This window comes from Bufo bufo, chromosome 9 (genome assembly GCF_905171765.1).
Source record: "Bufo bufo chromosome 9, aBufBuf1.1, whole genome shotgun sequence".
NCBI lineage: Eukaryota > Metazoa > Chordata > Amphibia > Anura > Bufonidae > Bufo > Bufo bufo.
Genome location: NC_053397.1, coordinates 67,365,379 through 67,381,035, shown reverse-complemented (window position 1 = coordinate 67,381,035; position 15,657 = coordinate 67,365,379). Strand labels below are relative to the sequence as shown.

Here is a 15,657-nt window from a genome sequence, read left to right as displayed (position 1 = left end):
GCTTTCACTTCACCACTCTGTCATAGGGACACTCTGTAGATTTCTCATGCTGTTCACACCCTCCCCACTTCATGACTGGGCCACTATTTTGGCCTTCGGCCTGGCTGACCTCATCATTTATATGACCCTTCTTCTGATCTGTCAGAAGGAAGGAAAAATGAGACGCACAACAGATCCTGTCTGTGTAGCAGCTGTAAGGCCTGTATGGTCCCATCAGAATTGGCTTATGATTTAGTAGACAAAAGGATGAGTGGGTACAAAACACAGAAGACATGCAAATATTCTATTCACGTGTCATCTCTGTATTAGATCCACTCCTGTTTTTATTGGCATTAGCAATACTGAGCAAATGCTGACCAAGTGAAAGCGTATGCGCCAAAGACAGGATCCATTTTTTGTGGGTTATTTTTCTGATGGATCAGAGGAATGGCAAATTAATCAGTGACGTCAACACAAACCTACTGCTGACACCCTCTCCACTCTGTCAGGGGGGCTCTACTTGTATAAGCGTGTAATAGAACAGGTTCTGTAGACATCTATGTGGAATTAGCTGAAAAGGGTGTAAAAGGAGTGCACTTCTTCTTGACACTAACATCGACCTATAAGGCAGAGTTCATACTTGAGTTATTAGGCCAGTTTTAGCAAATTTAAGTATACTTTCATATAATTTTAATCAAGTTTTGGTTTAATAAATTTAAATTAAATGTTGCGTAAGACAGGAGAGAATTGGCCAGTCTTCTGTTTATTCAACGACGTGGTATTGGAGAAAGCATTCCAAAAAAAAAATTACTCTCCACCTGGAGCTGAATTTAATCACGATTCAAACCTACCAGGGCCCAGTCTCTTTATCAGGGGTTCCCAGTCATCATGGAATGGAAAGGAGGGCATCCTTATTATATTTAATAAATTTTATAATCAAATGTTTAATAAATTTTATAATAAAAATTTCATTTTTCCTAACACAGGAGGAAGAGGACATCCTGTGGTGCACGGAGATGGAGATGGTCTTTGGATTCCCACACTGACGTCTCAGAAATGAACCGTGGCTCCCAAAAGCAGCTCCTGGGAAGATCATGGAGCGTCCCGATCATCCGTTATCTATTTGCTTCACTTTATTTTTGAAGTGTGTAGAACCAGTGTGGGACCCCCACGCTGCAGATTGATCATGGAGACACCGAATTTTATAATATATATTGAATAAATTTCATAATAAAATGTTTAATAAATTTAATCATAACATTTTGTTTTTTTCTTAGGAGAGAATCTGCCAGTTTTCAGTTTATTCAACGATGTGGAGGGTGTTGCGATGGAGAAAGCATTCCAAAAAAAACTATTCCACTACACCTGGAGCCAAATCCTGTCAAGATTGATGCAAGTGCGGTATTGGCTGCTCATCCAGCAAGATACTTCTGGGGGAACCTGCCTGCCATGCTTAGGCCTCTACTAGTGACAGACAATGAGAAGACAAAGCTTGTTCTTTTCTGTACATTGAATTAATAATTTTTGGGGCCTGTACTCCACTGGCCGTTTTTTGCGTTCCGTATACGGAACCATTAATTTCAATGGTTCCGCAAAAAAAAAAACGCAATGTACTCTGTGTGCATTCCGTTTCCGTATTTCCGTTCCGTTGAAAGATAGAACATATCCTATTATTGCCTGCAAATCACGTTCCGTGGCTCCATTCAAGTCAATAAGTCTGCCAAAAAAAATGGAACACATACGGAAATGCATCCGTATGTCTTCCGTATCCGTTCCGTTTTTGCGGAACCATCTATTGAAAATGTTATGCCCAGCCCAATTTTTTCTATGTAATTACTGTATACTGTATATGCCATACGGAAAAACGGAACGGAAATGGAAACACAACGGAAACAAAAAAACGGAACAACGTATCTGTGAAAAACGGACCGCAAAACACTGAAATAGCCATACGGTAGTGTGAAAGAGGCCTAAGACTCATAAAAATGGCCCCTGATTAAGGCCTCATGCACACGACAGTATTTTTTTGCGGTCCGCAAAAAGCTGTTCCTTTGCTCCGTGATCCGTTTCCGTTTTAGTTTCCCTGTGTCTTCCTTGATTTTTGGAGGATCACCAGACATGAAAAGTGAAGAAAAAATCTAAGTCAAGTTTGCCTTGCAAATGATAGGAAAAAAACGGACGCGGACGTGGATGACAATCTTGTGTGCCTCCGTGTTTTTTCACGGACCCATTGACTTGAATGGGTCAGCGAACCGTTGTCCGTGAAAAAAATAGGACAGGTCATATTTTTTGACGGACTGGAAACACGGATCACGGACGCGGATGACAAACAGTGCATTATCCGAGTTTTCAACGGACCCATTGAAAGTCAATGGGTCCACAGAAAATCACGGAAAACGGAACAACGGACATGGAACACAACAACGGTTGTGTGCATGAGGCCTAAGGGAGCATTCACACGACCGTGTTTTTCTTCCGTGTCTGTCCCGCGTCCGTTCCGCAATTTTTGTGGGCAATGCACGGACCAATTCATTTCTATGGATCCGCAAAAATTGCGGAATGCCTTTCATTGTCATCCATGTGCTGTCCGTTCCGTGTGTCCGTTCCTTTTATTTTAGAACATGTCCTATACTTGGCTGCAAATTGCGGTCCGTGGCCCCATAGAAAGTCATTGGGTCCATAAAAAACGGATATCACACGGAAATGCATCCGTATGTCATCCGTTTTTTGCTGACCCCTGGACTGAAAACATTCTAGGAAACCCCATTTCAGTCCCATTTCAGTTTTTTGCGGACCGTGAAAAACGGATGACACACGGAAGCACCACGTCCGTATTATACGGACTTACGGAACGGAAAGATAACTGAAGACATACGGAACACACAGATCCGTGATTTGCGGACCGCAAAACCAACACAGTCGTGTGAATGCTCCCTAAAATACATATTTTGTGTGGGAATTTTTGCCATTGATTCCCCTCTGGTATGTCACTGTCCATGTTGTGGGACGATTTGTGCACTTCTTGTAAGTATTTGGTGGCTGCAAATACGACCTGAAGGTTTTTCAGTTTCGGATGCCTTTAAAGTGAATGGGGCCCGCCGCAAAATTGCGGTTCGCGAACATTTGAATGCGTTTGCGCGATCGTGTTTGCGAACCGCCTCGGCCGATGTTCGTCCATCACTAAATGTAAACACTGCCTTTTCCGATAAAAAGGCAGTATTTACATTACTGCCAAGGAACCCCTCTAGTGGCCACTCATCATTATTAAAGTTTACTACTCTACGAGGTGTGTGGATTTTTTTTGTGTGTGTTGAGGTGGAGGGTGTGATTGCATGCTAGGGTTTGGGAAGGCGAGATCCAGGGGGCCCAAGTAAATTCTTGCCCAGGGTCCAATCAATATTAAAGACGGCCCTGGATCTGTCAGTTTTGCCAAACTGAAAGTACTGCCCATGCTGCCCACCCGCTTCACTACGGGCTCCTAGGCAGTCGGCAGCCAAGTGAATCTTCCCCCGCCCACCTCAGCTGCTATTGGCTGGGAGAAAGAGGCAGCACTGCCATTGGCTGCCTGTGTATTTCAGCCGAGCAGGGACTACAGAGGCAGAAAAGAATGTGGCTTGGGGATTTAACATCTGGAAACATTGTTGCACGCCCCTTCCCCTGCCATCACGCCTAGAGGAAGAAAGCACGAGGACAGAGCACATCAGAACTGTAAGTACCTTTTCTATCTGCGATGCACCCCTGACCAGCGCCCCCTGCATTACATGCACCCCTGACCAGTGCCCCCTCTGTTACATGCACCCCTGACCATCACCCCCTGCGTTACATGCACCCCTGACCAGCGCACCCTGCGTTACATGCACCCCTGACTAGCGCACCTTGCGTTACAAGCACCCTTGACCAGCGCACCCTGAGTTACACGCACCCCTGACCGCCGCACTCTGCGTTACATGCACCCATGACCGCCGCATTCTGCGTTACAAGCAGAATAAGTAGTATTAGTTGCACACACAACAACAAAAGGGTGAAGATTTTGGAGAAGTGTACAATATAGGACAACATAGCTAATTTGAAACAAATTCTCCAATTCAGCTCACTTTCCTATTCAGTTATGTTGTCCTAGATTATCTGTAAAGAATAAATCAAGGCAACTGGACTAACTGTAGATTTCTTGAAAACGTTTCACTCGTTCTTCCAACGAGCTTTCTCAATTCTGAGTGACTGTACAAGAATTCTCTGGGAATAAATATTGAACTGATGCAAGATCTGGTAATTATACCCAGCATGGGGTCAAAGGTGTTGATTCCATTATCCTAATTGCAGTCAGTAGGTGATAATGTCCTCCCAGAAAAAGGTGTCAAGACAGCATTGTATGTGGCAGACAATAGATTTCTAGCCCCCCCCCCCCCCCCCCACCTCAACACTTGGGTTAAAATAATGACCTCTGACCCCATGCTGGGTATAATTACCAGATGTTGATTCAGTTACATATTTATTCCCAGAGAATTCTTCTACAGTCACTAAGGGCTCTTTCACACCTGCGTTCTTGTCTTCCGGCATAGAGTTCCGTCGTCGGGGCTCTATGCCGGAAGAATCCTGATCAGGATTATCCTAATGCATTCTGAATGGAGTGAAATCCGTTCAGGATGCATCAGGATGTCTTCAGTTCCGGAACGGAACGTTTTTTGGCCGGAGAAAATACCGCAGCATGTTGCGCTTTTTGCTCCGGCCAAAAATCCGGAACACTTGCCGCAATGCCGGATCCGGAATTAATGCCCATTGAAAGGCATTGATCCGGATCCGGCCTTAAGCTAAACGTCGTTTCGGCGCATTGCCGGAGCCGACATTTAGCTTTTTCTGAATGGTTACCATGGCTGCCGGGACGCTAAAGTCCTGGCAGCCATGGTAAAGTGGAGCGGGGAGCGGGAGAGCAGCATAATTACCGTCCGTGCAGCTCCCCAGGCGCTCCAGAGTGACGTCAGGGTGCCCCAAGCGCATGGATCATGTGATCGCATTGGACACGTCATCCATGCGCATAGGGCGCTCTGACGTCATTCTGGAACGCCCCGGGAGCTGCACGGACTGTAAGTATACCGCTCCCCGCTCCTACTATGGCAACCAGGACTTTAATAGCGTCCTGGGTGCCATAGTAACACTGAAAGCATTTTGAAGACGGTTCCGTCTTCAAATGCTTTCAGTACACTTGCGTTTTTCCGGATCCGGAGTGTAATTCCGGCAAGTGGAGTACATGCCGGATCCGGACAACGCAAGTGTGAAAGAGGCCTTAGAATTGAGAAAGCTTGTTGGAAGAACGAGTGAAACTTTTTCAAGAAATCTACAGTAAGTCCAGTTACCTTGATTTATTCTTTACAGATATACCATGACCTGGATAAATGAGAACCTTCACAGACACGTTGTCCTAGATTGTTCCCTTCTCCAAACTCTTCACCCTTTTGTGAAGGTTGCTGGTCAAGACACAACGGCTAGCTGACACCGGGAGCTAAGGCCTCTCGAAGTGACCCCTGCTGCCACGGCCCCTTACTTTTCTGTGACCTCTGCCTGCGCCAGAAACATTTAGGCCTCTGCCACTCCCCTGTGCAGGGCCTGGCACTTCTCTGTCTGACATACTGTCTGACATAAATAAATAAATAAATAAATAGGTAATTAAAGCACCCCAAAAAAGTCTGTAATTTTCTCACTTCACCACTCAACGACTAATAAGCTCTTTTATTCTCACTAATACTAACAATAAAGGGCTTTAGAACATATAACTGCACTGCTGAACAGCAAATATATTTTATATTCCCACTATTACACGACCAAAAAGGGCTTTAGAACATATAACTGCACCGCTGAACGGCAAATATATTTTTATTTTGCCACTAATACAAGCCACAAAAGGCTTTAGAACATATAACTGCACCGCTGAATGGCAAATATATTTTTCTTTTGCCACTAATACACGACAAAAAGGCTTTAGAACATATAACTGTACCGCTGAACGGCAAATATATTTTTCTTTGTCCACTATTACACGACAAAAAGGTCTTTAGAACATATAACTGCACCGCTTGATAGTGTTGATTTTATCGCGAATATCGGCACTTCAAGAATTTGCGAAGATCTAGAATATATTGCTATATCTTCATAATAGCAAATATTCTAGATTTTTTTTATCACCAGATAAACCTATAATTTTTTTTTCACTTATTATGCTATCATCCATACCTATTTTTTTATAATTATTATTTTACCTATCGTTAATTACCTTTAATTATGAGCATTTTCCTACCTATTATTAATTTCTTTTTATAGATGCTATATTATTTTAAAAATAAATCACTACCTATAACTTACAATAAACAACATTTAACAGACAATCACACAAAGGCTGTATGCCAAAAGCCAGGCATATGCAAGCTAACAACCTATCCATGAGACAGGTACAGTCAGCATACCTTACAATGGCAGCCTTATGTGCAAAGGGACATTCAAGACCATCTTTCACCTGACTGAGAGCCAGTAAGCCTCAAAGCTGCTGGATTTTTGTTGGATTGCTTGGGGGACCTGCACACCTAGATCATTATCATTAGGGTGACAAAAATGTAAAATTGATTCTTTGGATGTCAGCTAACTGTTCTCTCACTGCTTAGGAGGGCTGCAGACAAATTTTCAGTTTTCTAATTGTCCTAACATTTATATTCAATAACCTTTCTATAATTGCTATATTCAATAACCTTTCTATCATTTACATGGGCATATGGGAAAGACATGCAAATAGTGTTTCAGCTGAAAAACAAGGCAGATTCTGCTAATTTGCATGTTTTTCCCGTATACCCATGTTTATGTAAATGAGTTTACATGACAAAATAGTATAGAAAGGTTATTGAATATAAATATTAGGACAATTAGAAAACTGAACATTTGTATGCAGCCCTCCTAAGCAGTAAGAGAAGAGTTAGCTGGTATCCCCAATTTTTTTTACCATTGTTGTCACCCTAATGATAATGATCTAGGTGCACCGGTCCCCCAAGCCATCCAACAAAAGTCAAGCAACTTTGAGGCTCACTGGCTCTCAAGTAGTGATGAGCGGGAGGTGCCATATTCGATTTCGCGATATTTTGCGAATATTCGAATAAATATTCTTATTATTTTCGTCGAAATCGAATATTTGTAATTATTTAATTTTTGCGAATAATATGCGATTAAAATAATCGTACGATTTTTTATTTTTTTTTCTGTATAAGGCAATGTTACTATGACTATGGCTAGGCTAATATGTGTATTTTACGAAATTTCTTAATATTGCTCTAACTTCGTCTTTTAGAATATTCGTAATATTGCTCTAACGAATATTCTAAAAGACGAAGTTAGAGCAATATTAAGAAATTTCGTAAAATACACATATTAGCCTAGCCATAGTCATAGGAAAAAAAAAAAAATCATAAGATTAAAATAATCGTACGAATTTTTTTTCGAAAAAAATACGAATATTCGATTTCGCGAATATTTGGAACTATATTCTAAATATTCGCGAAATCTCGAAATTGCGATATTCGAGAAAAAAATTCGAAATTCGAATATTCGCGCTCAACACTACTCTCAAGGCTGTGTGGATAGAGAGCTGGTCTTGAATGTCTCATAGTGCACAAGACTGCCATTGTAAGGTATGCTGACTGTACCTGTCTCATGGATAGGTTGTTGGCTTGCACATACCCAGCTTTTGGCATATAGCCTTTGTGTGATTGTATGTTATAGGTAATAAAATTATGTGTGCAACATGTGCATATTACATTGATTTTTGCAATTGTGATTTTTTGGCAAATATTGTGAATTTAAATATTGCTTATGCCGCTCATCACTACTGCTTAACACCTTAAGGACCAGGTCGTTTTTTGGAAACTTGACATGTGTCACTTTATGTGGTGATAACTTCGGAATGCTTTTACTTATCTAAGCCCCTTATCCAAGATTGTTTTCTCGCGACACATTGTACTTCATGATAGTGAAAAATTTACAGAAAATTTTGAAAAATTAGCAATTTTCTAAATTTGAATTTCTCTGCTTTTAAGGCAGATAGTGATACATCATAAGAGAGTTATTACCTTACATTCCCCATATGTCCACTTTCATGTTTGCATCATTTTGTAAATGTAATTTTATTTTTTAGGATCTTATAAGGGTACTTTCACACTTGCGGCAGAGGATTCCTGCCGGACCCGGCAATCCGGACGCCAACGGATGGCATTTGTCAGATGGATCCGGATGCGGATCCGTCTGACAAATGCATTGAAATATCAGATCCGTCTCTCCAGTGTCATCTGGAAAAACGGATCCGGTATTTATTTTTCTCACAGATTTAAAGGTCTGTGCATGCGCGGATCGGAAGAACGTAGGAGGGACTGAACTGATGCATCCTGATGCATACTGAACGGGATGCTCTCCATTGAGAATGCGTTAGGATAAAACTGATGAAAAACGCTAGTGTGAAAGTACCCTTAGGCTGGTTTCACACGGTCGTTGCGGGAAAAGGTGCGGGTGCGTTGCAGGAACAGCGCAATTTTTCCGCGCGAGTGCAAAACATTGTAATTTTTTTTACCCCTCCAGCCCTATTTTACTTAGCATTCTGTATTCAGAATGCTATTATTTTCCCTTATAACCATGTTATAAGGGGAAATAATAATGATCGGGTCCCCATCCCGATCGTCACCTAGCAACCGTGTGTGAAAAGCGCAGCGCATCCGCACTTGCTCGCGGATGCTTGCGATTTTCATGCAACCCCATTCACTTCTATGGGGCCTGCGTTGCGTGAAAAACGCAGAATATAGAACATGCTGCGATTTTCACGCGTGAAAATCACCGCTCGTGTGCACAGCCCCATAGAAATGAATGGGTCATGATTCAGTGCGGGTGCAATGCGTTCAACTCACGCATTGCATCCGCGCGGAATACTCGCCCGTGTGAAAGGGGCCTTATGGTTAGAATTTTAGAAGCAAATTTTTAAATACATTTCCAAAACCCACTTTTTTAAGGAACACTTTAATTCTAAAGTCACTTTGTGGGGCTTACATAGTGGAAAACACCCATAAATTACCCCATTGCAGAAACTACACCCCTCAATTTATTCAAAACTGATTTTAAACATTTCCACAAGAATTAAAAGAAAAGGAGATGACATTTTTAAATTTAACTTTTTGGGCAGATTCTCCATTTTAATTAATTTTTTACAGTTTTTTACACATCTGGGTTAACAGCCAAATAAAACTCAATATTTATTACCCTGATTCTGCAGTTTACAGAAACACCCCATATATGGTTGTAAACTGCTGTACGGGAACATGGCAGAGCACACGATTTTTGAAAGAAAAACAATCATGTTTTTATGTGTCTATTTTCAGAAAGCCAAATCTTTTTTATTTTTTGGGCGATTGTCTTAGGCTCTAATTTTTTGCGGGATGAGATTACGGTTTGAATGGTACTAATTTGTGGTACATACTACTTTTTGATCGTTTGGTATTACATTTTTTGTGATGTATGGTGACAAAATAATATTATTTTTTTGGCACGGTTTTTATTTATTTTGTTTTACGGTATTTACCAGACAGGTTAGCTCGTGATATTTTTATAGAGCAGGTTGTTACGGATGTTTTTATGTCTCCATTTTCTGAAAGCCATATCTTTTTTATTTTTTGGCCAATTGTCTTATGTAGGTACTCATTTTTTGCGGGATAAGATTATGGTTTAATTGGTATTATTTTTGGGTACATATGACTTTTTAATCACTTGGTATTACACCTTTTGAGATGTAAGGTGCTAAAAAAGGGCTTTTTGGCACACTTTTTATTTTTTATTTATTACGGTGTTCACCAGGCAAGTTACTTCATGTGATATTTCTATAGAACAGGTCGTAACGACCGCGTCCGTAACGGACGCGGCGATACCTAATATGTCAGATTTTTTAAATATATTTTGGTTTTAAACAATAAAAGCATTTTTGAAACAAAAAAATTATGTTTTTATGTCTCCATTTTCTGAAAGCCATTACTTTTTTCTTTTTTGGCCGATTGTCTTATGTAGGGACTCATTTTTTGTAGGATGAGATGATTGTTTGGTTGGTATTATTTTTGGGTACATATGACTTTTTGATCGCTTGGTATTACACTTTTTGAGAAGTAAGGTGATAAAAAATGGCTTTTTGGCACAGTTTTTTTTATTTTTTTTACGGTGTTCACCAGACAGGTTACCTCATGTGATATTTTCATAGAACAGGTCGTTACGGACGCGGCGATACCTATTATATCTGTTTTTTAAAATATATTTTGTTTTTAAACAATAAAAGCATTTTTGAAGCAAAAAAATTATGTTTTTATGTCTCCATTTTCTGAAAACCATTTATTTTTTATTTTTTGGCTGATTGTCTTATGTAGGGACTCATTTTTTGTGGGATGAGATGACGGTTTGATTGGTATTATTTTTGGGTACATATGACTTTTTGATCGCTTGGTATTACACTTTTTGTGATAAAAGGTGACAAAAATGGCTTTTTTTAGCACAGTTTTTTACAGTGTCGACCAGGGTTTGATCATGGGATATTTTTATAGAGCAGGTTTTTACAGACGCGGCGATATTTAATTTGTGTGTTTTTTATTTATTTTTTCTAGTTTTTACGGTCTCTTTTTATGGGGAAGTTTTTTTTTATTGAAACTTAATTTTTTTTATTGTTGAAAACACTTTTATTTCACTTTAAAAAAAAAATGTTTGTCCCACTATGGGACTTCAACATTTCAGGGTCTGATCCCTGTTTCAATACAGCACAATACATCTGTATTGTGCTGTATTGAACTGTCAGTCCTTTACACTGTAAGACACTGACAGTTGCCTAGGAGACACAGCCCTGGGTCTGGATCTCTTGGGCTTCTGTAGCTGGCAGTCCCAATGCCTGTGCAAGGCATCAGGGCTGCCATACTAACCATCTATCACCACAGCATGGGGACCCAATGGGGATGTACAAGCTGCCATGACCGCGGCATACAAGGGGTTAATCCGCCGGCATCTGTGTTTTCACCGAAGCTGGCAGATACAGCAGGGGCCCGGCTGTCAGTATCAGCCGGGCCCCTGCTGCTGATTGGGCAGCGCGTGTGGAGCAGCTGGTTAACCCTAAGACGAGAATGCTCGTCCTAAGGCATTAAGTAACGGCCAGTTAGGACGAGCATTCTCGTCCAAGGTCCTGAACATGTTAACGGCAAATAGGCCCTTATTTTTTCCAACTTATACAAGCCACAGAAGGCTTTTGAATATATAACTGCACCGCTGAATGGCAAATATATTTACATTTTGCCATTATTACACAACAAAAAGGGCTTTAGAACATATAACTGCACCGCTGTGCTGCAAATATATTTTTATTTTGCCAATATTACACGATAAAAAAGGCTTTAGAACATATATCTGCAACGCTGAACAGCTAATAGGCTCTTATTTTTTTCACCTATACACGCCACAGAAGGCTTTAGAACATATAACTGCACCGCTGAACGGCAAATATATTTTTATTTTTGCCACTAATACATGACAAAAAGGGCTTTAGAACAAATAACTGCACCGGTGAACGGCAAATATATTTTTATTTTGACACTACAGGGAGTGCAGAATTATTAGGCAAATGAGTATTTTGACCACATCATCCTCTTTATGCATGTTGTCTTACTCCAAGCTGTATAGGCTCGAAAGCCTACTACCAATTAAGCATATTAGGTGATGTGCATCTCTGTAATGAGAAGGGGTGTGGTCTAATGACATCAACACCCTATATTAGGTGTGCATAATTATTAGGCAACTTCCTTTCCTTTGGCAAAATGGGTCAAAAGAAGGACTTGACAGGCTCAGAAAAGTCAAAAATAGTGAGATATCTTGCAGAGGGATGCAGCACTCTTCAAATTGCAAAGCTTCTGAAGCGTGATCATCGAACAATCAAGCGTTTCATTCAAAATAGTCAACAGGGTCGCAAGAAGCGTGTGGAAAAACCAAGGCGCAAAATAACTGCCCATGAACTGAGAAAAGTCAAGCGTGCAGCTGCCAAGATGCCACTTGCCACCAGTTTGGCCATATTTCAGAGCTGCAACATCACTGGAGTGCCCAAAAGCACAAGGTGTGCAATACTCAGAGACATGGCCAAGGTAAGAAAGGCTGAAAGACGACCACCACTGAACAAGACACACAAGCTGAAACGTCAAGACTGGGCCAAGAAATATCTCAAGACTGATTTTTCTAAGGTTTTATGGACTGATGAAATGAGAGTGAGTCTTGATGGGCCAGATGGATGGGCCCGTGGCTGGATTGGTAAAGGGCAGAGAGCTCCAGTCCGACTCAGACGCCAGCAAGGTGGAGGTGGAGTACTGGTTTGGGCTGGTATCATCAAAGATGAGCTTGTGGGGCCTTTTCGGGTTGAGGATGGAATCAAGCTCAACTCCCAGTCCTACTACCAGTTTCTGGAAGACACCTTCTTCAAGCAGTGGTACAGGAAGAAGTCTGCATCCTTCAAGAAAAACATGATTTTCATGCAGGACAATGCTCCATCACACGCGTCCAAGTACTCCACAGCGTGGCTGGCAAGAAAGGGTATAAAAGAAGAAAATCTAATGACATGGCCTCCTTGTTCACCTGATCTGAACCCCATTGAGAACCTGTGGTCCATCATCAAATGTGAGATTTACAAGGAGGGAAAACAGTACACCTCTCTGAACAGTGTCTGGGAGGCTGTGGTTGCTGCTGCACGCAATGTTGATGGTGAACAGATCAAAACACTGACAGAATCCATGGATGGCAGGCTTTTGAGTGTCCTTGCAAAGAAAGGTGGCTATATTGGTCACTGATTTGTTTTTGTTTTGTTTTTGAATGTCAGAAATGTATATTTGTGAATGTTGAGATGTTATATTGGTTTCACTGGTAAAAATAAATAATTGAAATGGGTATATATTTTTTTTTTGTTAAGTTGCCTAATAATTAAGCACAGTAATAGTCACCTGCACACACAGATATCCCCCTAAAATAGCTAAAACTAAAAACAAACTAAAAACTACTTCCAAAAATATTCAGCTTTGATATTAATGAGTTTTTTGGGTTCATTGAGAACATGGTTGTTGTTCAATAATAAAATTAATCCTCAAAAATACAACTTGCCTAATAATTCTGCACTCCCTGTATTTCATGACAAAAAGGGCTTTGGAACATATATCTGCACCGCTGAACAGCTAATTGGCCCTTATTTCTTTTCACCTATACACGCCACAGAAGGCTTTAGAACATATAACTGCACCGCTGAATGGCAAATATATTTTTATTTTTGCCATTAATACACAACAAAAAGAGCTTTAGAACATATAACTGCACCACTGAACGGCGAATATATTTTTATTTTGCCCCTATTACACGACAAAAAGGGCTGTCATTTTCTGACTTCACAACACAGCAGCTATTAAGACCTTTTTTTACCACTAATACAAGCCAAAAAATGCTTTAGAACATATAACTGCACCACACAAGAGCAATTAAGACATAGAAATATCTACTTGTAATAAACCTTGTTAATGGCTGTATCAAACAGCACTTGCACCCCAATAACAAGAATGGTTTGCTGGAATTACAGAGCTGTATAATGGCAATTTGGATCCCCAGTCAGTGCAGCAAGGTGTAATAGGATTGTTTCTATTACCCAGGCTGTAACTTCCCCTACTGAACCCTGTTCAACATAAATGCTGTGGAATGATTCCTCCCTATCCTTTCCCTACACCTTGAATAATCTTTCCCTGCACTTGTAAATCGTTTATTTAGCACAATGAAGTTTTTCCTATCACTGTCCCTAGCGCCTGCTGACGTTTCTCCCTGCACTAAAGTACACTGGAAAATGGAAGAATCTAAGATGGCTAAAGCTATTTATAGGGCTGTGACATCACAGGGCTGGCTGGCTGCTGATTGGCTGCATGCATGGCATTGTGAGTGATCCAGCCTTCCCAGAGTTCCTTGCTCCATGTCCTCACACATGCAGCAGCCATTTTAGGAAAAAATGTGAGTCGTTACCACGAAGCGTGAGGAAATTTGGATTCGGTGCAAATCAAATTTTTCCTAAAATTCGGATCGAATTCCACTTTGTCAATTTTGATTCGCTCATCTCTAACAGTTACATTTGTTCATTGATCTGACTTGTTTAATTTCCACTACAATAGAAACTAGAGATTGTCCCAGATCAGTTACTCTTTCAATGTCCACCTGCTGAAATTGGCACCTATTTCTTCAACCTTTACTCTGGGTAATCTCATTGAAATCTTGATAAAAACTGAACTTCCAGATTTAGTTTAAAAGCTTAATCATGTAAAAATTCCATGGTTCTTAATGTACAATTCTACTTACTGTGTATCGCCATAGCCCACCAATGTCCTCACTTTTCTCAAAGCATGTGGGTGTAAGACCGTCTTCCAGGCAACATTTAATGGCTGCAAGTCCACTGCAACCTGCACCAATTATAGCCACTGTCTTAGCCATAGTGTTCTGAAAATAAAGAAATACAGCAAATTCTTTAATGAATAGTTTACACACTAGCCGCAATAAACTCAAACATATTAACAGGGGGGGGCTAATAAAGCCTAACCCTGGTAAATGTAAACTTATACTGTGAAAAACCACTTGGTAAAATTGACATACAAAGGAACTATTCACAGCGCTGACATTATCCAGTGCTTCACACAGAATGCATTTCCTGATATGGTTCCTATGTCCCCAATGAGGGGAACAATGCATATAAGAATAACTTTTAAAGGGATCTACTTAACCTGTCAATACAATGAGGGGGACACTTATTTAAGGTCCTATGCCTGATGTAGAAAAGTTTGCCACTTTTTATCATCTTATGCCATGTTTTCCCCTTTTGTAAAAAAAATATTAAAATTAAAGGATGAGGGTGTGAAGGGCAGAGCCTTAAAAGATTTAAGACTACTAATACCAGTTTTCTGGTTCAGGTTGCATCTGAAATGTATGCCAGCTACTGGAGTATGGAACTGCTGATCACGCCACCACAAACTAGATCAAGGCATGTCAGTTGATAAATTCCCTCTTATTGAACTTTGGTTGATTGTAATTCAGCTAAGAAGATCAGGAGAGGGGCGGGGGGGGGGGGGGGGGGGGGATTGGTGACTCAGTTGTCATACTGTGGATGGCATAGATGAACATTTTTCTTGAAATTCGTTTTAAGTTCAATTTGCATGAGTCAATAGTCAGATTCGATTTGGGTCTGAAGTTCAACCTGAATTGAAAGTGCCTCAATTGCCATGAAAAGTCAAACATACCAATCTGAGGTCTCCTAGGACTGTATCCAACCCCTATCAAGCTCTTTAAAAGGGTTTTCTATTACTTTAATACTGATGATGACCTATTCTCTGGATAGGTCCTCAGTATCGGATCATTGGGGGTCCAGGACACCCGCCAATCAGCTGTTTGCGAAGGCAGCGTCACTTCTGTGAGCGTCGCGGCATTCTCACAGCTTAGGCTACTTTCACACTGGCGTTTCTGGGTCCACTTGTGAGATCCGTTTCAGGGCTCTCACAAGCGGCCCAAAACGGATCAGTTCAGTCCCAATGCATTCTAAATGGATAAGGATCTGTTCAGAATGCATCAATTTGGCTGCGTTTG

The 15,657-nt window shown here is 40.8% G+C and overlaps 1 protein-coding gene across 1 annotated transcript in view; it reads right to left on the bottom strand.

Annotated features, from left to right (window-relative positions):
- The window catches only part of LOC120978817 (dimethylaniline monooxygenase [N-oxide-forming] 2-like), a 131,771-nt gene that overhangs the window by 104,106 nt on the left and 12,008 nt on the right, over positions 1–15,657 (bottom strand). The window contains exon 2 of the mRNA XM_040407181.1: positions 14,383–14,520. Coding sequence (XP_040263115.1) covers positions 14,383–14,514 — 132 coding nt within the window. The 5' untranslated portion in view covers positions 14,515–14,520. The remainder of the gene's footprint in view (positions 1–14,382; positions 14,521–15,657) is intronic.